Here is a 25966-nt window from a genome sequence, read left to right as displayed (position 1 = left end):
TCCGGAGCAGAACTAAAAAAATTCTTAATGTCTGTCAGTAAAACTTGATAGATATGTGTGGCAGACCCCAGAGTGGTGCCTTTTGCTATTTACAGGTTTTTGTGATTCATCATTTTCTTGGTTTCCATGGAAACATTTCGGACTTATAGGTAGGTATAGGCTCTGTTTCCGGAGCAGAACTCAAAAACCGTTTAATATTTTTCTGCAAAACTTGGTAGATATATGAGTCTGAACCTGTAGTGGTGCTGTTTGCTATTTCCAGGTTTTAGTGATTTATCATTTTCTCAGTTTCCATGGAAACATTTTTGACTTAGTCTCAAAAGTGAGAGGTGTGTTTCATTTCCGGAGCAGAACTCAAAAACTTGTTAATATCTGTCAGTGTTACTTGGTAGATATGTGTGGCAGACCCCAAAGTGGTGCCTTTTGCTATTTACATGTTTTTATGATGTATAATTATTGTTCCATGAACATGCTGCTGACTTCGTTTCTGGAGCACTACTCAAAAACCATTTCATATCTTTCAAAAAACCTTGGCAGATATACAAGACAGATCTTGAAATGGTGATTTTTTCTGATTACAGATATATGGCATTTATATTTTTCATGATTCCCATGGAGCCAATTCAGACTTGGTCTAAAAACACAATAAGTAATTGTCAGATGATTTGTCCTTTCAAATATGTGGGGGCCGGGGGGATATGCCATCTTCTGATCACCCTTGTTAAGATTCCTGTAGATTTCTGTCTTCAAACTTGATATGTTATGGTAACAGCTCAGAGGCAAGTGGACCTGTGACCGTGGGGGTGGAACAGGCCTTCAGCAACCCCTGTTTGCCATAAAAGGCTACTCTGCTTGTAGTAGGAGGCAACTGATTATAACAGGATTGGGTGGTCATCCTCGTTGACTTGGTTGACACATGTCATTGCTTCCCAGTTGTGCCTATCAATGCTCATGCTGTTGATTACTGGATTGTCTGGTCCTGACTCGGTTATTCACGGATCGTTGCCATATAGCTGGAATATTGCTGAGTGCAGCTAAAACTAAACTCACTCAGAGGCAAGTGTGGGTAGAGTGAGTGAATGAGAGAAAGGTTTGCGGTGACATGTTTTTCACAAAAAGCGTGAAAATAAAACCTGTGCGATATATAATACATTTACAATATTTACTGTGTATTCATTGTGTATTGACTGTGTATTCAGTAGCTGGACATTGAATGGAGCGATACTCTGTTCATGGTCTATCGTTACAAAAAGTATACCGAGAGTGCCTCTATGTGTTGGCAGTGCCGTGCTAATGTTCACTGCTTTCTCTGCACACTGTAATTGAATTTCTTCAACCTTGTGGACTGAATTGAGTGGGAATGGTATTTAAAAGTCTTCTCTCAGATAGAAGCTTTTAACAATGACAGTTGGAGAAAAGGAGTGAAATGAACGGCTCAATGACATCGACATTACGACAGATTAAATGCCATTGAAGGCTGTTTACATTGATTTGTAGGTTTTGTTAATTTCTCAATCTCTGTGACAAAAACTTCTGAGATATCCAACTGTGTAATTGACAGACAATAAAAGAAAATGTTGTATTTGGAAAGAGAGGCATTCTTCTGAGTCTGATTGAAGATTGGAGTGAAATAGTTTTCAACTGGAATGAAATGGTATTTATGTTACTGCAGAAGGCTGCAGTGGTGTGTGATATGCAGCGATGTATGGAGGCATTAGTTTGATGTATATGTTAAGAAAAACATTGGAATGTCACCAGGGAAATGATATACATATTTGTCAAGATTTGCAAGGCCATAACTTTGGTTTGCTATGGCAACACAATGGCCAACATCATCCGAACTGGTGGGCATGTACTTTGCAAATGGTTTTTAGATAGTAAATTTCTGTCAGAGCATCAGTAATTAAGGATGAAGTAACCATGTCTGCTTGCTGTGGGGAAGGACTTCTGTAGGCATACAGGATGTTCAGCTGATCATGGTTAAAGTCCCTGAAACAACTTGCATGACTGCTGCTCTTGTCAGATTTGACATTTGGTGATTTTGCGAATTTCATGAGGTGTTTCCTATATTTCAGTGTATGCGGTACAGAGGTTCAGTGAAGTGCCAAAAAACACCTCTGTGATACAAGGCCAGTCTGCCCTCCTCCGATGTGTTGTCCGAGACAAACAGGGATCCATTCAGTGGACCAAGGATGGCTTTGCCCTGGGTAAGTTTGGGGATTATGGCTATTTTGATGGTGAAGGAAGAGTGGGGTAATGCTAATTGATGTGCTGTCACAGATGCTGTCAGCGGTTGGGTGTTAAGACAAGATGGGTACATGTCAGATGATATTCCATCATGGTACGGCACACTGATGACAACACCAAGCTATGAAATGCTCAACACGGCATAAATAGCCTCCTGTAGCTAAATTTTTGGAGTCAGTTTCATGTGTTTGTGAGTTCATCCATGTAGAAGTCTAGTACAAAAACAACCAGTCTCCTAGGGACAGCCCCAGGCCAGACAAGTGTTTGAATCTCATCACAACCCAAAGTCCTCATCCTAAATGTTACCTTCAAGTTTTTCCACCAACATTTCACCGTGGCTAATGAGTGAAAGGTTTATCATTCACTTTCGCTCAAGGTGTTACTAGCAGAGATTTTACATGTAATGGCAGATTAAATGAACCCTAATTGTCAAAGTTAATGTTTTTCAAGAACCATGAGGATTAGTGATAGGGACTTTAATAAGATGTTATTGATATAATAGGATATTGCTAGAAACTTATGATGCTTAAGTTGTCAGTCCGGGGAATATTTGTGCTTCTGCTGACAGAGTTTTGCTGTACAAATGTGCACTTCAACATTGGAAAGTGGGTTGAAACAGTCTGCTTTTGCTTCACCTGAACCAAATCATTACAGCTAGCCCCATAGGCATTCTGTGTAGGAATATGGGTCCCCAAAGCTTGTCTAGAGGAGCAACTGAATAGATTGGGTGGTCAGGTTTGGTAACCTAGCTGTTGATGTGGATCATTCCTTGTAATATCCGTTGATGGATTGTTTGGTTCTATCTTAATCATTTACAGGCCATCTTCCATGTTCAGTAACTGGAATAGTGCTGTGTGCAGCACATTGTTGCAATGAACATGTCCCTAGTGTGTTTTTAATGGTGGGGGATCACCATATGCCGGTTGTCAGTGCATTTAAGTTTTTTTAAACCTAGAATTTGAGGGGTTTAAGAAGGGAGTGCCTCATTCAATAGCTGAAAGATTTCGCACCATTGTTCAAGTGCCGATGTCGACCGGCTTCCACAAGCCACTTATGTCTGACAGCAAAATTTTCTATTTCATTTGAAATAATTGTTTCAAGAATTGTTTTCCTTAAAAGGAATGTGTCTGTTTCTTTACCATTTACGATTTTACCAATTTGCTGTTGTACTATATCAACACACAACACTGCTCCATGTGGAATTCTACATGACCAAGAATCTATTTGGAAAACAACAGAAGACAAACAAGTGTCTATTGCAAGTATAGGGGTGATGTAAGTTCTGAAAACCGACAGCTTTATGAGCTGCTTTATTGATATAAATAAGCATTGATATTGATAAGTTATGTACAAGGGATTACCATGTAAGTGGGTCCGTATACACACCTGGATATATGGTATATCTGTTTGTTGGCTTTTTACAATAGTTTTGGTTGCTCTGAACAATGTTACGCTTCATTCTCCTCTTTCTGTTGAACTGGAATGGAAAATGTAATGCATATTTGGCAGCTTTGTGAAGGTCTTGCTATACAACAGATATTTGATAGTACCTGTATGTTCCAAGTATCAAATGAATGACAGTATATAATAGGATTACCCAAATCTATGTCTGTACTTCAGAAGGGGTCATTGTTGATGTTACTCTGCAGTACCAAGGATACAGTACTGAGTGATGCATAATGAATCTATTCGTATGATCATGCTGGACTTCTTCTGTCAGTATTACATGGACACCAGTCAGTGTTGCTAACACTGTATGCTTGATGGCAGTGTCAGTGTACAGTGCAAGTTGATTTATGTGCTATGCTTATATGTTTGCAGTACTTTGGCTTACAGATAAAGTAAGTGTAGTTCTCTCATTAGAGCCTGCAAACAAATTGCTGATGAGATTGACAAGACTACATAGCATAATCTCCTCCTTGTGGATGTGGAATGAAAATGTATTGTCAGAAAGGCCAGAAATGGCTCATTGCCAAGGCCATAAATCAAGAAATTTAGAAACTATGAAGCTATTTTGCGCATGATAAACAAGTCTTTATAACCAAATTTGCCAGGAAATGTTTTTGTGGAAGAAAAATTTTGCAAAAAGGAATAGATTAGAAGAGCATGGCTTGTTGATGGGATTGGATGATGAGACAACAGTGATTAAATCTGGTGTAAGCCTCCACCAGTTTCATGGCTCATCATCACTAGTTCATCAAGCTGCAGTTTATTACATAGAGGGTGTTCCTTCAATGGACCGCTTGGTGGTTGCATCGATCCCATGCTCTCTTGTGGTTCTTGCTGTGACGTTTACGACAGGTTTAGCAATCATTTAGTGGTTTAAACACAGCATTAAAACCTGTTAGGTCATTTTCTCTGGTTCATTATCAACCCCCTCCTGTCTCACCAACCACAGCAGTGTCCTGTCTCCGCTGGGACACCATTTCGAATGGAAATGGAATTCCGGAGTCGACAAAATAGGTTGAGAGTGAATTAACCTTAAGCTGACTTTTTCAAATAAAGCTTCTGATAGCTTTTCTTAGAGTAGATGCCTAGTCCTCTAATTTGGAAAAAATAGGCTAAAAACATTGTTCCTGATTTGAGTTAAAAGCCTTTTTTGTCACAGGCTAAATCTTTGATAAGTTTAATCCAGGAAGTCAGACAGGCAGATGTGGTATACACTGTGGGACATACTTCGACACGATCTGATGATGCTGTCTGACACTGATGTTGTGCTTGGAGGAGGTGGCAGTGTATGGTTCATTACAAACAGTACACACAGTAGCGTGTAACAACAATGTATACAGGTAAATGAATGACCTTCCCTGGCACATACATGACAATCTTTAATAGAAAGGGGATGTATCATAAAATGAGCAAAGCAGGAAGAGTAAATTGTCAGTGACATTAGAATATTATTATATGTTTGAACCAATAGGAGCTGCTGTGAAATAAAACATGTCAATGATTGTAAAGGAAGATTGTGTCAAGGACATTAAAGGTACAATGGAATGTGTGGGATACAAAAGGAAGATACATGACCGTTTCTGTAATTTTACTAAAGGAATATTGTCTTTGTCATAAATTACATGATTATAAACTTACTATTTCTGGTGCTAACTTACAACCTTATGATCATACTGAATTTTCTTATGACTTACCACAAATAAATTGTAGAATATTAGATCTAGTGATGCCCATGCTATTTTCTGAATCATTTGTGGTACACAAAGTACTGAAAAACAAAAGTCACATCATAAACATAAATACCAATAAACACCCATGTCTGTGTGACATCAACTACACAGTACATGCCCCAGCAGCTGGACCTGATGTTGTCACCATCACCACATTGTCTACCCATGTCTGTGTGACATCAACTACACAGCACATGCCCCAGCAGGTGGACCTGATGTTGTCACCATCACCACCTTGTCTACCCATGTCTGTGTGACATCAACTACACAGTACATGCCCCAGCAGCTGGACCTGATGTTGTCACCATCACCACCTTGTCTACCCATGTCTGTGTGACATCAACTACACAGCACATGCCCCAGCAGGTGGACCTGATGTTGTCACCATCACCACATTGTCTACCCATGTCTGTGTGACATCAACTACACAGTACATGCCCAGCAGCTGGACCTGATGTTGTCACCATCACCACCTTGTCTACCCATGTCTGTGTGACATCAACTACACAGTACATGCCCCAGCAGCTGGACCTGATGTTGTCACCATCACCACATTGTCTACCCATGTCTGTGTGACATCAACTACACAGCACATGCCCCAGCAGGTGGAACTGATGTTGTCACCATCACCACATTGTCTACCCATGTCTGTGTGACATCAACTACACAGCACATGCCCCAGCAGGTGGAACTGATGTTGTCACCATCACCACCTTGTCTACCCATGTCTGTGTGACATCAACTACACAGTACATGCCCCAGCAGCTGGACCTGATGTTGTCACCATCACCACATTGTCTACCCATGTCTGTGTGACATCAACTACACAGCACATGCCCCAGCAGGTGGACCTGATGTTGTCACCATCACCACCTTGTCTACCCATGTCTGTGTGACATCAACTACACAGTACATGCCCCAGCAGCTGGACCTGATGTTGTCACCATCACCACCTTGTCTACCCATGTCTGTGTGACATCAACTACACAGCACATGCCCCAGCAGGTGGAACTGATGTTGTCACCATCACCACATTGTCTACCCATGTCTGTGTGACATCAACTACACAGCACATGCCCCAGCAGGTGGAACTGATGTTGTCACCATCACCACATTGTCTACCCATGTCTGTGTGACATCAACTACACAGTACATGCCCCAGCAGCTGGACCTGATGTTGTCACCATCACCACATTGTCTACCCATGTCTGTGTGACATCAACTACACAGCACATGCCCCAGCAGGTGGAACTGATGTTGTCACCATCACCACATTGTCTACCCATGTCTGTGTGACATCAACTACACAGCACATGCCCCAGCAGGTGGAACTGATGTTGTCACCATCACCACCTTGTCTACCCATGTCTGTGTGACATCAACTACACAGTACATGCCCCAGCAGCTGGACCTGATGTTGTCACCATCACCACCTTGTCTACCCATGTCTGTGTGACATCAACTACACAGCACATGCCCCAGCAGGTGGACCTGATGTTGTCACCATCACCACCTTGTCTACCCATGTCTGTGTGACATCAACTACACAGTACATGCCCCAGCAGCTGGACCTGATGTTGTCACCATCACCACCTTGTCTACCCATGTCTGTGTGACATCAACTACACAGCACATGCCCCAGCAGGTGGACCTGATGTTGTCACCATCACCACATTGTCTACCCATGTCTGTGTGACATCAACTACACAGTACATGCCCAGCAGCTGGACCTGATGTTGTCACCATCACCACCTTGTCTACCCATGTCTGTGTGACATCAACTACACAGTACATGCCCCAGCAGCTGGACCTGATGTTGTCACCATCACCACATTGTCTACCCATGTCTGTGTGACATCAACTACACAGCACATGCCCCAGCAGGTGGACCTGATGTTGTCACCATCACCACATTGTCTACCCATGTCTGTGTGACATCAACTACACAGCACATGCCCCAGCAGGTGGAACTGATGTTGTCACCATCACCACCTTGTCTACCCATGTCTGTGTGACATCAACTACACAGTACATGCCCCAGCAGCTGGACCTGATGTTGTCACCATCACCACATTGTCTACCCATGTCTGTGTGACATCAACTACACAGCACATGCCCCAGCAGGTGGACCTGATGTTGTCACCATCACCACCTTGTCTACCCATGTCTGTGTGACATCAACTACACAGTACATGCCCCAGCAGCTGGACCTGATGTTGTCACCATCACCACCTTGTCTACCCATGTCTGTGTGACATCAACTACACAGCACATGCCCCAGCAGGTGGAACTGATGTTGTCACCATCACCACATTGTCTACCCATGTCTGTGTGACATCAACTACACAGTACATGCCCCAGCAGCTGGACCTGATGTTGTCACCATCACCACATTGTCTACCCATGTCTGTGTGACATCAACTACACAGCACATGCCCCAGCAGGTGGAACTGATGTTGTCACCATCACCACCTTGTCTACCCATGTCTGTGTGACATCAACTACACAGCACATGCCCCAGCAGGTGGAACTGATGTTGTCACCATCACCACCTTGTCTACCCATGTCTGTGTGACATCAACTACACAGTACATGCCCCAGCAGCTGGACCTGATGTTGTCACCATCACCACATTGTCTACCCATGTGTGTGTGACATCAACTACACAGCACATGCCCCAGCAGGTGGACCTGATGTTGTCACCATCACCACCTTGTCTACCCATGTCTGTGTGACATTAACTACACAGTACATGCCCAGCAGCTGGACCTGATGTTGTCACCATCACCACATTGTCTACCCATGTCTGTGTGACATCAACTACACAGTACATGCCCCAGCAGCTGGACCTGATGTTGTCACCATCACCACCTTGTCTACCCATGTCTGTGTGACATTAACTACACAGTACATGCCCCAGCAGGTGGACCTGATGTTGTCACCATCACCACCTTGTCTACCCATGTCTGTGTGACATCAACTACACAGTACATGCCCAGCAGCTGGACCTGATGTTGTCACCATTACCACCTTGTCTACCCATGTCTGTGTGACATCAACTACACAGTACATCCCCCAGCAGCTGGACCTGATGTTGTCACCATCACCACCTTGTCTACCCATGTCTGTGTGACATTAACTACACAGTACATGCCCAGCAGCTGGACCTGATGTTGTCACCATCACCACCTTGTCTACCCATGTCTGTGTGACATCAACTACACAGTACATGCCCCAGCAGGTGGACCTGATGTTGTCACCATCACCACATTGTCTACCCATGTCTGTGTGACATCAACTACACAGCACATGCCCCAGCAGGTGGAACTGATGTTGTCACCATCACCACATTGTCTACCCATGTCTGTGTGACATCAACTACACAGCACATGCCCCAGCAGGTGGAACTGATGTTGTCACCATCACCACCTTGTCTACCCATGTCTGTGTGACATCAACTACACAGTACATGCCCCAGCAGCTGGACCTGATGTTGTCACCATCACCACATTGTCTACCCATGTCTGTGTGACATCAACTACACAGCACATGCCCCAGCAGGTGGACCTGATGTTGTCACCATCACCACCTTGTCTACCCATGTCTGTGTGACATCAACTACACAGTACATGCCCCAGCAGCTGGACCTGATGTTGTCACCATCACCACCTTGTCTACCCATGTCTGTGTGACATCAACTACACAGCACATGCCCCAGCAGGTGGAACTGATGTTGTCACCATCACCACATTGTCTACCCATGTCTGTGTGACATCAACTACACAGCACATGCCCCAGCAGGTGGAACTGATGTTGTCACCATCACCACATTGTCTACCCATGTCTGTGTGACATCAACTACACAGTACATGCCCCAGCAGCTGGACCTGATGTTGTCACCATCACCACATTGTCTACCCATGTCTGTGTGACATCAACTACACAGCACATGCCCCAGCAGGTGGAACTGATGTTGTCACCATCACCACATTGTCTACCCATGTCTGTGTGACATCAACTACACAGCACATGCCCCAGCAGGTGGAACTGATGTTGTCACCATCACCACCTTGTCTACCCATGTCTGTGTGACATCAACTACACAGTACATGCCCCAGCAGCTGGACCTGATGTTGTCACCATCACCACCTTGTCTACCCATGTCTGTGTGACATCAACTACACAGCACATGCCCCAGCAGGTGGACCTGATGTTGTCACCATCACCACCTTGTCTACCCATGTCTGTGTGACATCAACTACACAGTACATGCCCCAGCAGCTGGACCTGATGTTGTCACCATCACCACCTTGTCTACCCATGTCTGTGTGACATCAACTACACAGCACATGCCCCAGCAGGTGGACCTGATGTTGTCACCATCACCACATTGTCTACCCATGTCTGTGTGACATCAACTACACAGTACATGCCCAGCAGCTGGACCTGATGTTGTCACCATCACCACCTTGTCTACCCATGTCTGTGTGACATCAACTACACAGTACATGCCCCAGCAGCTGGACCTGATGTTGTCACCATCACCACATTGTCTACCCATGTCTGTGTGACATCAACTACACAGCACATGCCCCAGCAGGTGGAACTGATGTTGTCACCATCACCACATTGTCTACCCATGTCTGTGTGACATCAACTACACAGCACATGCCCCAGCAGGTGGAACTGATGTTGTCACCATCACCACCTTGTCTACCCATGTCTGTGTGACATCAACTACACAGTACATGCCCCAGCAGCTGGACCTGATGTTGTCACCATCACCACATTGTCTACCCATGTCTGTGTGACATCAACTACACAGCACATGCCCCAGCAGGTGGACCTGATGTTGTCACCATCACCACCTTGTCTACCCATGTCTGTGTGACATCAACTACACAGTACATGCCCCAGCAGCTGGACCTGATGTTGTCACCATCACCACCTTGTCTACCCATGTCTGTGTGACATCAACTACACAGCACATGCCCCAGCAGGTGGAACTGATGTTGTCACCATCACCACATTGTCTACCCATGTCTGTGTGACATCAACTACACAGCACATGCCCCAGCAGGTGGAACTGATGTTGTCACCATCACCACATTGTCTACCCATGTCTGTGTGACATCAACTACACAGTACATGCCCCAGCAGCTGGACCTGATGTTGTCACCATCACCACATTGTCTACCCATGTCTGTGTGACATCAACTACACAGCACATGCCCCAGCAGGTGGAACTGATGTTGTCACCATCACCACATTGTCTACCCATGTCTGTGTGACATCAACTACACAGCACATGCCCCAGCAGGTGGAACTGATGTTGTCACCATCACCACCTTGTCTACCCATGTCTGTGTGACATCAACTACACAGTACATGCCCCAGCAGCTGGACCTGATGTTGTCACCATCACCACATTGTCTACCCATGTGTGTGTGACATCAACTACACAGCACATGCCCCAGCAGGTGGACCTGATGTTGTCACCATCACCACCTTGTCTACCCATGTCTGTGTGACATTAACTACACAGTACATGCCCAGCAGCTGGACCTGATGTTGTCACCATCACCACATTGTCTACCCATGTCTGTGTGACATCAACTACACAGTACATGCCCCAGCAGGTGGACCTGATGTTGTCACCATCACCACCTTGTCTACCCATGTCTGTGTGACATTAACTACACAGTACATGCCCCAGCAGGTGGACCTGATGTTGTCACCATCACCACCTTGTCTACCCATGTCTGTGTGACATCAACTACACAGTACATGCCCAGCAGCTGGACCTGATGTTGTCACCATTACCACCTTGTCTACCCATGTCTGTGTGACATCAACTACACAGTACATCCCCCAGCAGCTGGACCTGATGTTGTCACCATCACCACCTTGTCTACCCATGTCTGTGTGACATTAACTACACAGTACATGCCCAGCAGCTGGACCTGATGTTGTCACCATCACCACCTTGTCTACCCATGTCTGTGTGACATTAACTACACAGTACATGCCCAGCAGCTGGACCTGATGTTGTCACCATCACCACCTTGTCTACCCATGTCTGTGTGACATCAACTACGCAGCACATGCCCCAGCAGCTGGACCTGATGTTGTCACCCTCACCACCTTGTCTACCCATGTCTGTGTGACATCAACTACACAGCACGTGCCCCAGCAGGTGGACCTGATGTTGTCACCATCACCACCTTGTCTACCCATGTCTGTGTGACATCAACTACACAGTACATGCCCCAGCAGCTGGACCTGATGTTGTCACCATCACCACCTTGTCTACCCATGTCTGTGTGACATCAACTACACAGCACATGCCCCAGCAGGTGGAACTGATGTTGTCACCATCACCACCTTGTCTACCCATGTCTGTGTGACATCAACTACACAGTACATGCCCCAGCAGCTGGACCTGATGTTGTCACCATCACCACATTGTCTACCCATGTCTGTGTGACATCAACTACACAGCACATGCCCCAGCAGGTGGACCTGATGTTGTCACCATCACCACCTTGTCTACCCATGTCTGTGTGACATCAACTACACAGTACATGCCCCAGCAGCTGGACCTGATGTTGTCACCATCACCACCTTGTCTACCCATGTCTGTGTGACATCAACTACACAGCACATGCCCCAGCAGGTGGAACTGATGTTGTCACCATCACCACCTTGTCTACCCATGTCTGTGTGACATCAACTACACAGTACATGCCCCAGCAGCTGGACCTGATGTTGTCACCATCACCACATTGTCTACCCATGTGTGTGTGACATCAACTACACAGCACATGCCCCAGCAGGTGGACCTGATGTTGTCACCATCACCACCTTGTCTACCCATGTCTGTGTGACATTAACTACACAGTACATGCCCAGCAGCTGGACCTGATGTTGTCACCATCACCACATTGTCTACCCATGTCTGTGTGACTTCAACTACACAGTACATGCCCCAGCAGGTGGACCTGATGTTGTCACCATCACCACCTTGTCTACCCATGTCTGTGTGACATTAACTACACAGTACATGCCCCAGCAGGTGGACCTGATGTTGTCACCATCACCACCTTGTCTACCCATGTCTGTGTGACATCAACTACACAGTACATGCCCAGCAGCTGGACCTGATGTTGTCACCATTACCACCTTGTCTACCCATGTCTGTGTGACATCAACTACACAGTACATCCCCCAGCAGCTGGACCTGATGTTGTCACCATCACCACCTTGTCTACCCATGTCTGTGTGACATTAACTACACAGTACATGCCCAGCAGCTGGACCTGATGTTGTCACCATCACCACCTTGTCTACCCATGTCTGTGTGACATTAACTACACAGTACATGCCCAGCAGCTGGACCTGATGTTGTCACCATCACCACCTTGTCTACCCATGTCTGTGTGACATCAACTACGCAGCACATGCCCCAGCAGCTGGACCTGATGTTGTCACCCTCACCACCTTGTCTACCCATGTCTGTGTGACATCAACTACACAGCACGTGCCCCAGCAGGTGGACCTGATGTTGTCACCATCACCACCTTGTCTACCCATGTCTGTGTGACATCAACTACACAGTACATGCCCCAGCAGCTGGACCTGATGTTGTCACCATCACCACCTTGTCTACCCATGTCTGTGTGACATTAACTACACAGTACATGCCCAGCAGCTGGACCTGATGTTGTCACCATCACCACCTTGTCTACCCATGTCTGTGTGACATTAACTACACAGTACATGCCCTAGCAGCTGGACCTGATGTTGTCACCATCACCACCTTGTCTACCCATGTCTGTGTGACATCAACTACGCAGCACATGCCCCAGCAGGTGGACCTGATGTTGTCACCATCACCACATTGTCTACCCATGTCTGTGTGACATCAACTACACAGTACGTGCCCCAGCAGGTGGACCTGATGTTGTCACCATCACCACCTTGTCTACCCATGTCTGTGTGACATCAACTACACAGTACATGCCCCAGCTGGTGGACCTGATGTTGTCACCATCACCACCTTGTCTACCCATGTCTGTGTGACATCAACTACACAGCACGTGCCCCAGCAGGTGGACCTGATGTTGTCACCATCACCACATTGTCTACCCATGTCTGTGTGACATCAACTACACAGTACATGCCCCAGCAGGTGGACCTGATGTTGTCACCATCACCACATTGTCTACCCATGTCTGTGTGACATCAACTACACAGTACATGCCCCAGCAGGTGGACCTGATGTTGTCACCCTCACCACCTTGTCTACCCATGTCTGTGTGACATCAACTACACAGTACATGCCCCAGCAGGTGGACCTGATGTTGTCACCATCACCACCTTGTCTACCCATGTCTGTGTGACATCAACTACACAGTACATGCCCCAGCAGCTGGACCTGATGTTGTCACCATCACCACCTTGTCTACCCATGTCTGTGTGACATCAACTACACAGTACATGCCCCAGCAGGTGGACCTAATGTTGTCACCATCACCACCTTGTCTACCCATGTGTGTGTGACATTATCTGATGTTGCCACCATCAGCACCTTGTTTTGAGCTATTAATCCTGCGAGTTAATAACATGAGATAAATGTGATCAACCTATGTTGTCACCATCACCACCTTGTCTACCCATGTCTGTGTGACATCAACTACACAGTACATGCCCTAGCAGGTGGACTTGATGTTGTCACCATCACCACCTTGTCTACCCATGTCTGTGTGACATAAACTACACAGTACATGCCCCAGCAGGTGGACCTGATGTTGTCACCATCACCACCTTGTCTACCCATGTCTGTGTGACATAAACTACACAGTACATGCCCCAGCAGGTGGACCTGATGTTGTCACCATCACCACCTTGTCTACCCATGTCTGTGTGACATTAACTACACAGTACATGCCCCAGCAGCTGGACCTGATGTTGTCACCATCACCACCTTGTCTACCCATGTCTGTGTGACATCAACTACACAGTACATGCCCCAGCAGCCGGACCTGATGTTGTCACCATCAGCACCTTGTTTTGAGCTATTAATCCTATGAACTAAAAGCAGGAGATAAATGTGGTCAACATGACCTCAGTTAAGCTTAATGGTTAAGTTATATGTGAAGGGACATTTATACATTTTGCATTATACAGTATAAGACATCATTTGCCCCTCAAAGTTCAACCAAAATCAGTTTATTTTCACTTCATTTGAAATATACATGTATCGGCTTGCAACTCTGAGTCTTATTTAACAACATCTTTGATAATTTGGTTGATGCCACTGCTAAAATTTTAGAATTACTGACCTCCACGTCTGGAGAAGTTACTCTGTTAGTGACATGAAGGATATGGAATTGAGATGGAAATAGTCTGATTTGACATATGGGAAGTGTCAGACGAGTGTGGGAAAAAGTCCTTTCTTTGGTAAATTTGATAACAAAGTGTTCATGGCAGACTGAGTGAAAAAAATTAGCAAAAATCAATAGTCCCCTCAAGGCTATTACAGTCATGGTGAGTTTATTGTAAAACAGGGTGGATTTCTCCATCTCTTTTAAACTGAAGAAGAATTGTAGGGGAGGAATTTTTATGTCATAAATTGTGGAAGAGAAGGATGATTCATTGCTATTACAAGCTTAAAGCAAGTTCCAGTTTGTACTACCAAAATCTTTCAACCAGTGTTTCTGGTGCAGACAGTGGTCACCATCAGTTGTGATGGCTCCAGGATGGTGAAGTAGGACTTCAGCATTCACAGTATTTATTGTTGTGCTAACTGATGTTTGTTGATGAAATCTGGTATTATATCCGCTGATTGTTTGTGTTGTAATTGTCATGTAGTGAGCAAGGTGCCGTACAGGTGTACAGTGTTTTGGGAAGAGCAGAACGTGGGGAACCCTTGCTTGTCATATGGTTGGAGTTGAGTCTTTGTGTGTCTTTTGCGCAATCTAATGTAATGAATATAAAGTTTGAGTGTTATTACATCTGGCCCTCTTGCATTATTAGCATGTTTGCTGCAGCCTGTGCCAATCAACAGATAAATAAAGCAAGTATGAAATTTCCCCATGAAACACTGTTGTGATATTGACAGATATCCTGTAGACTTCTATCATTGTTCCTGCTGCTGTGAAGGTGTTATGAAGCAGTGATGAACCAGTCTCATGAGTCATCCAGGGGGTTCTTATAGAAGATAGTTTGTAAATATATCACCCAGTTAGAGCTACATAAATAATGATCAAAAGGAATCTTATGGTTGATAAGAAATGGAAAATCCAATATCCAATGTTCACATCTGTTTCTTTGTCAATGTATGTGAACTATGACAAATATGAAGGATGCATAAGTAAATGTTGCTTTTACCCACATCATCAATATTGTGACTATTCACAGGTAAGGATGTGAAAGAAAGGCAGTTTAATACCATGCTGACATATTAGACTTGTAGGGCTTTGCTTGGTAACGAAATGCCATGCTGGCTAATCCTTAGTTTCACGGTGCTGAGGTATGCTGGACTATGTAGGACTTTGCATTTTAACGCAATGCCATACTGGCTAATCATTAGTTTCACGGAGCTGGACTATGCTGGACTATGTAGGGCCCTACTTGGTAACACTGTGCCATGCTGGCTAATCCTTAGTTTCACGGAGCTGGGCTATGCTGGACTATGTAGGGCCCTACTTGGTAACACTGTGCCATGCTGGCTAATCCTTAGTTTCACGGAGCTGGACTATGCTGGACTATGTAGGGCCCTACTTGGTAACACTGTGCCATGCTGGCTAATCCTTAGTTTCACGGAGCTGGGCTATGCTGAACTATGTAGGGCTTTCCTTGGTAACACTGTGCCATGCTGGCTAATCCTTAGTTTCACGGAGCTGGGCTATGCTGAACTATGTAGGGCTTTACTTGGTAACACTGTGCCATGCTGGCTAATCCTGAGTTTCACGGAGCTGGGCTATGCTGGACTATGTAGGGCTTTCCTTGGTAACACTGTGCCATGCTGGCTAATCCTGAGTTTCACGGAGCTGGGCTAGGCATTGTAATCTCTGTCAGGACCACATTATTTTCCCTTCGTCTTAGCCCTCTCCGCAAACTGCTAAAGCCTGAATGACACACATGTAGATTTCCTCAGGTTCTGGAATCTTCTTTGTCACTGGGGCTCCTTTTCAATTTGAAAGCAATCATTTGTGTCTATCAGAATTAAATATATGCAGAGACTAAGCATTACTGTGTGTGCTGGGCTATGGTTTACTGTGCAAGGCTAGGCTGATTTTAAGTTTGAAAAGACAGGACTTGGGTCTAAAGTTTTGATATGGAACATGCCTCTGAATGGTTTGACTATCAAAAGAAAATTCAATTCACTCACATTATGTTCAGACTGGATTCAGTTTTGATGACTCCTAATGGATGTGCTTGCTCTTGACACTGACTCACAATAGTCATCATTTTGTTGATGAAAAGCCTCTAAAACAAATTTGCTGCTTTTTCTGATTTGATTCATAAGATTCTTCATTAGTATGTTTGAGTCTTGCATGTAGCCATGATGGTGCATAGTTAATATGAGTGATTATGTCGGCTGTTAGCTCCGCCAATGTTTATCCAACTCACAAGCTGTAGGCTTGATAATGGCATCATCTTTTGGTGAAACTATCTCTATTTGCCATGCAAATTGGCAGCAGAATTTAAAATTAAAATATTTTAGTTGATTAACTCTGCCAACTCACATAGACATAAAACAGCTTGATCCATTTGTGTAGCAGCAGTAACAGCAACATGTTGCTGCCTTCACTTGTCTTTTCCACAATAGGTAATGTCCCATGTGTTAATTTTTCAATGGTGGTGTTTGATGTATCAAAGGCATGACTTGCATTTCATGATGAGCTACTTGACTTCTCGCTCTTCATACAGCATAGGCCACTGACAATCAACTGCCATCTGACTCAGTTCTGAGTAACCAGCTTAAGTCATCTTGGCCATGAGTTTCTGGGACATCACCTGGCTGGTAGGCCTTGTGGGTTCCACTGTATAGCTTTTCAAGTTCTGTTTCCTGGGTCTTTTGGTAAGGTGTAAGGCATTTCATGATATCTGAAGCATATCCTCTAAGCAGCTGATGTGAACAAATTGTCATTTTGATGGAAGGTATCAGAAAGCAGTTTGTTAGATTGTGAGTATCTTTGAAAGTGTTACCATTTCAGTTTTTAAAAACTCAGGCTGGATTCATATTTGGGCGGGTCTTTTTTGTTAGGTTCTAAACATATTTATGTCAGTTGTTGCTTTGTTGTTAAGACATGTTGAGAGCATAATCAACCATCATACGAGTTGTATCCCAGCAACACAGAATAATCTGCTTGAAGTGACACTTACATACATATTCCCAGACACAGCCAACAACAGGAAGAATGCACCAGAAACTATCATGTTGGAATGTGTGGTAGATAAGAATCTACTCTGCAAATTGAAGAAATCATTCATCTTCCTTACTGCTCCTCATCCACACTCAAGGTTTTCTTTGCTATAATGAATTCTAGACCGAGCTGTGTGCTGACAGTATATATTAGACAATATGAAAATACACTGCACAAATACTTTCACTGAAGTAGAGTGGAATGATAGTTTCTTAAATCCATTGAGCTTGGTGTCATTAATTAATTTCAACATCGGTCATTATAACACACATTTGAGAAACTTTGTTTCACTTCTATTTGTGGATTTGAAGGTGTGTGGCTGTAATTTACCTCACTAGCTACACAATTATGGCTGCTATCCTGGTTAGGACTGAAATGTAAGTAGAACCTGTCCAGCAGCACTTGAGGATTGAGGCATTCTCTACCTCTCAAGGCTGATGCTTTACTATTTTGAGGGACTTATTGTACGAGCCAACTTGATTATTTAACACATGTTTTAAACTTGGTGAAGATCAAAATTCTTCTTTAGGTCTAGCATATGACTGTAATAAAAAAACAAAGTTTGATGAAAAAGCTGGAGGAGATGTGGGCAGATTGCCAATGTTGGTGGTGGTGTGTTTGTTGTGAGTAGGGCTGTCAACCAACACTTGTACATGTTAGACAGGGGTCAGGGTGAGGCTCACTCACCAGCCAGGTAGGTTCTGGGCTGTCAGTGGAGGAATGGAAGGGAACATGACCCCTGGCATCAGGAGAGTGGGGTTGGCGGCAGATGGAGGGGTGGGCTGGAAACAGGGAAAGGTGATGGAGTTTCATGACAAGTAGGGAACTCAAGGATGGGATGTTGTTTAGCTAGATGAACTTTACCAGTGATCTTGATTACTTATAAATCAGATTACTTTCTCTACAACTTCCAGATGTACAGTGGTTTTATTAAGTGGTTTGTTTTATTGTTGAGACAGATTGACAGACAAAAGGAGAATACTTATCATAATGGTTGTGGCGGATCTGGAAGGTTCCTTGAATTGTGGAATGTAATTGAGGCTTCATAATGCACATGATACATAAAATCATCACAGCACATAATATGGAAGAATTCAAAGTGGAACAAGTTGAAATTCAGTTAAAGAACTTGTCTAAAAAAAATATTTTCAAAAATGTCATTTATTTTGCAGGTTTTGATCGTAGCATTCCAGGATTCTCTCGCTACTCAGTGGTGGGGAGTTCCCAAGAGGAGTTTAACCTGAACATTGTGAACACCCAGCTGGATGATGATGCTGAGTATCGATGTCAGGTGCTGCCTGCTCAGAACAACCCTCCAATACAAGCCTTCGCTCATCTTACAGTGCTAGGTAAGTAGCCTGCGGTAGCCAGGGTAACCCTCCAATACAATCCTTTACTCATCTTACAGTGCTAGGTAAGTAGCCTCAGTAGCCAGGGTAACCCTCCAATACAAGCCTTTACTCATCTTACAGTGCTAGGTAAGTAGCCTCTGTAGCCAGGGTAACCCTGAAATACAAGCCTTTGCTGATCTTACAGTGCTAGGTAAGTAGCCTCAGTAGCCAGGGTAACCCTCAACTACAAGCCTTTGCTGATCTTACAGTGCTAGGTAAGTAGGCTCAGCAGCTTGTGTAGCCCTCCAATACAAGCCTTTGCTGATCTTACAGTGCTAGGTAAGTAGCCTCTGTAGCCAGGGTAACCCTCTAATACAAGCCTTTGCTGATCTTACAGTGCTAGGTAAGTAGGCTCAGCAGCTTGTGTATCCCTCCAAACAAGCCTTCGCTCATCTTATAGTGTTAGGTAAGTAGCCTGTGGTAGCAAGTGCAACAGTCCAGTACAAGCCTTCGCTCATCTTACAGTGTTAGGTAAGTAGCCTGTGGTAGCAAGTGCAACAGTCCAATACAAGCCTTCGCTCATCTAACAGTGTTAGGTAAGTAGCCTGTGGTAGCAAGTGCTACAGTCCAATACAAGCCTTCGCTCATCTTACAGTGTTAGGTAAGTAGCCTGTGGTAGCAAGTGCAACAGTCGAATATAGTATCAGCAAAACAAATGCACATGCGGTGCATGCTGAGCGTTGAATCTGACGCTACTGGTCCTGCTGGTGCTCGGTGTTTCATTGTGTATAGCCCTCGTAATGCAAACCAATGATATTTGAAACTACGATTGTGTACTAAGCTCCTTCTTTGTCATGAATAAACAACATGATAACCATGTAAATGCAGTACAACTTAGTTAACTCAATGTATGTTTCACATGATAGGTCCTGGCCACTGTGAAATACTGATCATCTCAAAGTGCATAAAGTGGTTCTTTTGATACAATCTGTAGACAGAAATACCTAACTAACAACATGCTTATTGTTGTATTTGATGACAAGAGTTTAGTTGTGAGTTGTATTGCCATCTTGTGTGGCTCACTAATCCCTCCACTGTCTTTGTAAATTGTTAACACCAGACAAATATTGGGGACAAGCTTGCTCATGACCCACCTATACTAACTGCATTACATCAGCTGTCTTACTGGTGTTGAGCTAACAAACTATAGTGCAAAATATTTATCTGATCAAACATGAGCTTTTAACAATTACTAATCTGTTTGGAAATTACAGGCTTAGATGGTAAGTACGGCCATTTAATCCTAAATGTCACTGGCTTTTTATTTGAGTCTGGCATCTTGTTTTCTTTCCTTGTTTTTAATGTCAGACTCAGTAATATTCCGGCTGGTTGATTTGTAAATCATTGAGTCTGAACCAGAGAGTCCAGTGATTGACATCATGAGCATTGACTAACACAGTTGGGATATATGATGACATGCTTCTACTGTATCCAAGGGTTGGCAATTCTGATTGTGTTGGAATGTTTAGGTCTGTAAAAAACATTCAACTCTTCAACTACATCAGAAACCCGTAACGTGATAACCTCCCTTTAGAAGCCATATAAAACTGCAAGGAATTTCATTCAGGTTGTAATCCTAATTCACCTGTCTTCTTGCAATGCCCCACTTGTGATCAGATTCATTGATAAACTCTGAAATCTGTGATAGGCTGGAAGAATATCAGATAGCTCTTAATATAAATGAGGGCTTGATGTAGAGACATTTACGTTCATCATCTGTGGTCTACAGATTTGCAAATTCCATACACAAACAGGTGATAAATACATAGTCTCCATCTATTTTGCAGACCATGCTTCTTTCTTACAAGAAACGTTCAGGATTGGATTAATTTTGTTGAAAGTATAGCAGGCAGTAAGGAGCTCGGATTTATATATTTTTCCAAAATAGACTGTACTGTAAACTTTGAAAGTAGCCTCATCATTACCTTAGCTATCTCCTCCTTATCTTAGTTTTGATATATTAGTAGGTGAGAAGGGCGTGCTGGTCTTTTTGGTATTCACTGACCTGGTACACAGTCAGGCAGATAATAGGACTAACACTTCTGGCACTGCCAGTAACGCCCAATTGATTAGGGGTGACTATTGAAGGAGAAACAACTATTAAGATAGCAATAGTCTGTTGCCACCAACTATTGCAATTCTATTGCAATGGTTTATTTCTTCTTAAATTGTCTCATTTGAGGTTATTTCCCAAATGAATATCTAGTTTATATGAAAGAAAAATATGCTGAAGTAGTTTCAGTCTTTTTTAATAACTGACAAGAAACTTGAAAGACTTAATAGGGGGGATAACTCGACATCAAAGTGAACGAACCTGGTACTTGCTTTATTTTGTGCGGCGCAGTTATCAGTGGAAGTCAGTACTAAACTATCGATAGTCACACATACTACTGATGCATCGATAGTTTTTTGTTTCTACCATAGATTAATTGGTATTGGAGACTCAACAATTGCAATCTATCAATAGTTAGATGCATTGTTACAGCTCTGTGATTCTGTAACACTGCGTGTCAAGACTTTCGTGGTACCACTTCTGATAGAACAGCAAGTCTGCCCTGCTTGTGTCTTCCATCTTGTCTGAATGAATCATATTTCATATTAATGTAGACAGTTTACTTTTTGGTTGATTGTTCAACGCCTTTCTGTTATGTTATTGACAGCAGCTATTAGTTGAACAAAAAGTTTTCATTAGTGCTGTTTCTGGTGAAGGTTATTTGAAGATGAAACATGATGACATTGCAGCTGCCAGCATGATCAGATTCATACTTTCCGCCTGATAAAGGTGAATGCTCCTCTAGACCTTGAATGACGAGCTTCAGATTAACGTGGGACATTATTGCCAATTCGAAAAAAACTCATTAACTGACAAAATAAAAAAGCAAAAACGACAACAGCATAATACTTGACAGAAATGAATGAGTGCTGTATCATTTGTTGCCTATAGGCGTGAAATTGACTCGCACTGAGCAACGTTTTGATATTGACTAATTGTAAGCATTCCTCACCATCGTCGGTGCTTCAGCAGTTGGTGATTGTGTCCAGCATTGTGCCGCAGTTTAAGAGTTGCTGTTTTTTATCACAACTTGTACAAAAATGTGTGCTAGAAGATGAATTTGTGTGAAAGCTTCATCTCTTGTGGAAGAGTTGATGAAAAGGCAGTAGCTTTGAAAACTCATTAGGTTTCTGTTTTGTAAAATTTAATTTTCACCAGGCGATTGATTTCTTTGCTTCTGGTATTCGTCAGATATTGTTTCTTGTGTTAAATCTGCTTGTGTTACGTTCATGGCCCCTCAATGTGCTTTTTGTTTCCTTTCGATTCTAGACGCTTTTGGAATGAAAAAGATGTATAAATCAAATTTCTAACATGTAAGTGCCTCAAGCATTGTGGTCAACTGCAACCAAAAATGAGAGTTTTTTGTTTTGAGAGGAAAAACTTGACAGATAACTTATCATGTTGAAGAGTTTAATTCGTAAAGAAAAATGGAAAAACTCAGAAAAGATGAATTCATTTTAATAGTCCTAGGCCAAATGTTAGAAAAGTCCCTATCTTTTAGGATCTCTCAGCAGCAGTAAACGTGTTATTCAGTAATTAGTATGACACCTCCCACCCTCCAAAAATTCTTGTTGATGTGGAACTAGCAACAGGAGGTATCAGGTTACTAAAAACTAACTGGGTTCAGTCCACTGTTGAAACAGTGTCCACATGTTCATAAACAAACTGCTTGAGAATTGATCACATTGTCTAATGTGTGGTGACAAGCACTGGTGTTCAACATGGTCAAGATATGAAGTATGGGTGATAAGGCTAGGTGTATCATATTACCTGATTTTCATGATATCTCTACATTTGGCCTAGGAGTATTAAGTGTGACCCAGCAGGAGACTATAAAAAGTGAAGTGAATGAATTGAAGTTAGCTTTTTAAGAATCTCATATCAAGAGTATAGGATTTAAGATATTTCTTAAAGGCCAGTAATAATGTAGAGATTGTGGTGGGTGGAGAGACAGGCAGATTAAACCCCTGATGTAGGATGTATTCATTGAGTGCCTGTAATTATTAAAGTAAAGGAGATACCATGTCACCTATGTTTTCCTAGTCTGAAACTGTGAATCACTTCCTGTGCAAACTGAGATTAATTCACAGAGAATTAACTCTGATCTCAAAGGAAGAAATGCGCATAAAAAATGGAACCAATTATATTTAATTGCATGCGGCTTGTTCCTAATTTACAAAGTGAGTTATGTTTCGTTGTCATTGACATTGCCTAACTAAACAAAGCCACTTCAAACAGCTAATTGGTCGAAAGAAAATGTAACAGTGTATAGATCTTTAGCCAATGTCAAATATTGTTTGTTTAGTTCAGAGGTAATGTTTTCAGACAATTTGAATTAGTTCATCTCCAACATTGAACGGGTTTCCAGCATACTGAGAAGAGTTTCATTATTGGAAGAACTGTTAAGTCAATGAATTTACTTTACCGAGTGCTCTAATCTGTGTTTTTGGTCCATTAATAAGGTCTTCAGGAAAAAACTAATCTAGCACATGATAAAATATGTGTATGAAAAAGACATGAAGAAACACTGATTTCATGATTGACATGTGTCTTTATACATCATTCTCCATGAGATGTGAAAAACAGTCCATGATTTTAGAAGAATCATGGAAAAGAAGCTTTTCCATAAAGGACATTGTGAAAATACTGCTCAAAGTTCTTACTGTGTAGCAGTGTGAGGACACCACCTCCAACCCCTCACTTACATATGTACTAATGGTCTAGCAGTATGAGGACACCGCCTCCAACCCCTCATTTACATATGTACTAATGGTCTAGCAGTATGAGGACACGCCTCCAACCCCTCACTTACATATGTACTAATGGTCTAGCAGTATGAGGACACGCCTCCAACCCCTCACTTACATATGTACTAACAATGTAGCAGTATGAGGACACCGCCTCCAACCCCTCACTTACATATGTACTAATGGTCTAGCAGTATGAGGACACTGCCTCCAACCCCTCATTCACATATGTACTAATGGTCTAGCAGTATGAGGACACTGCCTCCAACCCCTCATTCACATATGTACTAATGGTCTAGCAGTATGAGGACACTGCCTCCAACCCCTCATTTACATATGTACTAATGGTCTAGCAGTATGAGGACACGCCTCCAACCCCTCACTTACATATGTACTAACAATGTAGCAGTATGAGGACACCGCCTCCAACCCCTCACTTACATATGTACTAATGGTCTAGCAGTATGAGGACACCGCCTCCAACCCCTCACTTACATATGTACTAACAACGTAGCAGTATGAGGACACCGCCTCCAACCCCTCACTTACATATACTCATGGAAGCAAATAAGGGAACATATGAAAGTACAAGTGTTCCATTTTCTATTTCTAGAATTTCACACACCGTGCAATACATACCTTGTAAAGAAACATTGAAAAGAATAAAGAAACACATGTACTCTCATGTGCTCCCTTATTTATTTCCATGAGTATATGTACTAACAATGTAGCAGTATGAGGACACCGCCTCCAACCCCTCACTTACATATGTACTAATGGTCTAGCATTATGAGGACACCGCCTCCAACCTCTTACTTACATATGTACTAATGGTCTAGCAGTTTGATGACACCACCTCCAACCTCTCACTTACATATGTACTAATGGTCTAGCAGTGTGAGGACACCACCTCCAACCTCTCACTTTTGCAGTACAAGTATTGATATAACATATTGCTTATAATCAAAGGTTTATACAAGAAGATGGCCAAGACAAGGTGTCTGTTTCTGTGTTGTTGTGTACTCAACTGTGGAACTTAATCCATCACAGAACAACAAAGGCAGACAGTTTACTCTCTATTCCGTTATACACAACAGCGGTCATCTCAATCATTGTGTTCATGAATGTCTCATAAAATTCATATTAAAGGGAATACTAGTCCAGTAAAATGAACGAAGACTTTCATATTTGCCTAATGATAAAGAAGTAGACAGCGCCTCCCCTGAGTGTAAAATGACCCTAATTACTGTGACGACATTAATCTTTCAGAGGTTAATAAGATGTTTCCTTCCCTCCAGAGTTCAGTGGTTCTCTGGGAGAACTCTAGGTGCAAGTGCTGTAGTCTGTTTTAGGCGTCTAGAAATTCTCTTTGATGTGGCCAGCATTGGAAGCCAGTAAAATACAATGTTGAATAATGGAGAAGCTAGTCAGTCATGTTGGTTGTTGGTGTTTTTTTAGGAAAGCAGGATTTGTGATGTTTCTTAAGCTAATGTGTCATGTGAAATAAACATGACCAGCTGATAATGTGTGCATAATGTATTCTGGTGAATTCTTACTGCCTTGAAATGTTCTTGAAAGTGGGTTAAATATATGCATATCATAATAATACTTTAAGCATAAATAGTTATTGATCATGAGTAACTTTGATTAAGGTCCAGGTGTTTTACGTCAGTACTGTTTAAGTGATGTGCAGGAACAAGTCCCTTCAGTAAATACCAGGTAAATACCACCGTCTCAGAGTACAGCTCTACGCTTTAGTAGACGAACATGAATATATTTATAAATACCACACGATTGTTGTTTTACCTTATAAAGAAAATAGTAGGCACATAGCATGATAAAAGTGCTCTTCCAGCAAGTTGAAAGGTTTGTTTTGATACTCTCCTAATATCAGTGATGACTGACAATGTATGTT

At 43.1% G+C, this 25966-nt stretch overlaps 1 protein-coding gene across 6 annotated transcripts in view; it reads left to right on the top strand.

The window, feature by feature from the left end:
* The window catches only part of LOC137291696 (nephrin-like), a 213970-nt gene that overhangs the window by 158244 nt on the left and 29760 nt on the right, over positions 1-25966 (top strand). For all 6 annotated transcript variants that reach the window (XM_067823184.1, XM_067823148.1, XM_067823175.1 and 3 more), the window contains exons 2-3: positions 2076-2207; positions 19033-19209. In XM_067823184.1, the coding sequence (XP_067679285.1) occupies positions 2076-2207; positions 19033-19209 (309 nt within the window). The remainder of the gene's footprint in view (positions 1-2075; positions 2208-19032; positions 19210-25966) is intronic.

Source organism: Haliotis asinina, chromosome 1, assembly GCF_037392515.1.
Source record: "Haliotis asinina isolate JCU_RB_2024 chromosome 1, JCU_Hal_asi_v2, whole genome shotgun sequence".
Classification (NCBI taxonomy): Eukaryota; Metazoa; Mollusca; class Gastropoda; order Lepetellida; family Haliotidae; genus Haliotis; species Haliotis asinina.
Note: the sequence above shows the minus strand (reverse complement) of the source record. Positions and strands in the feature narration are given on the sequence as shown.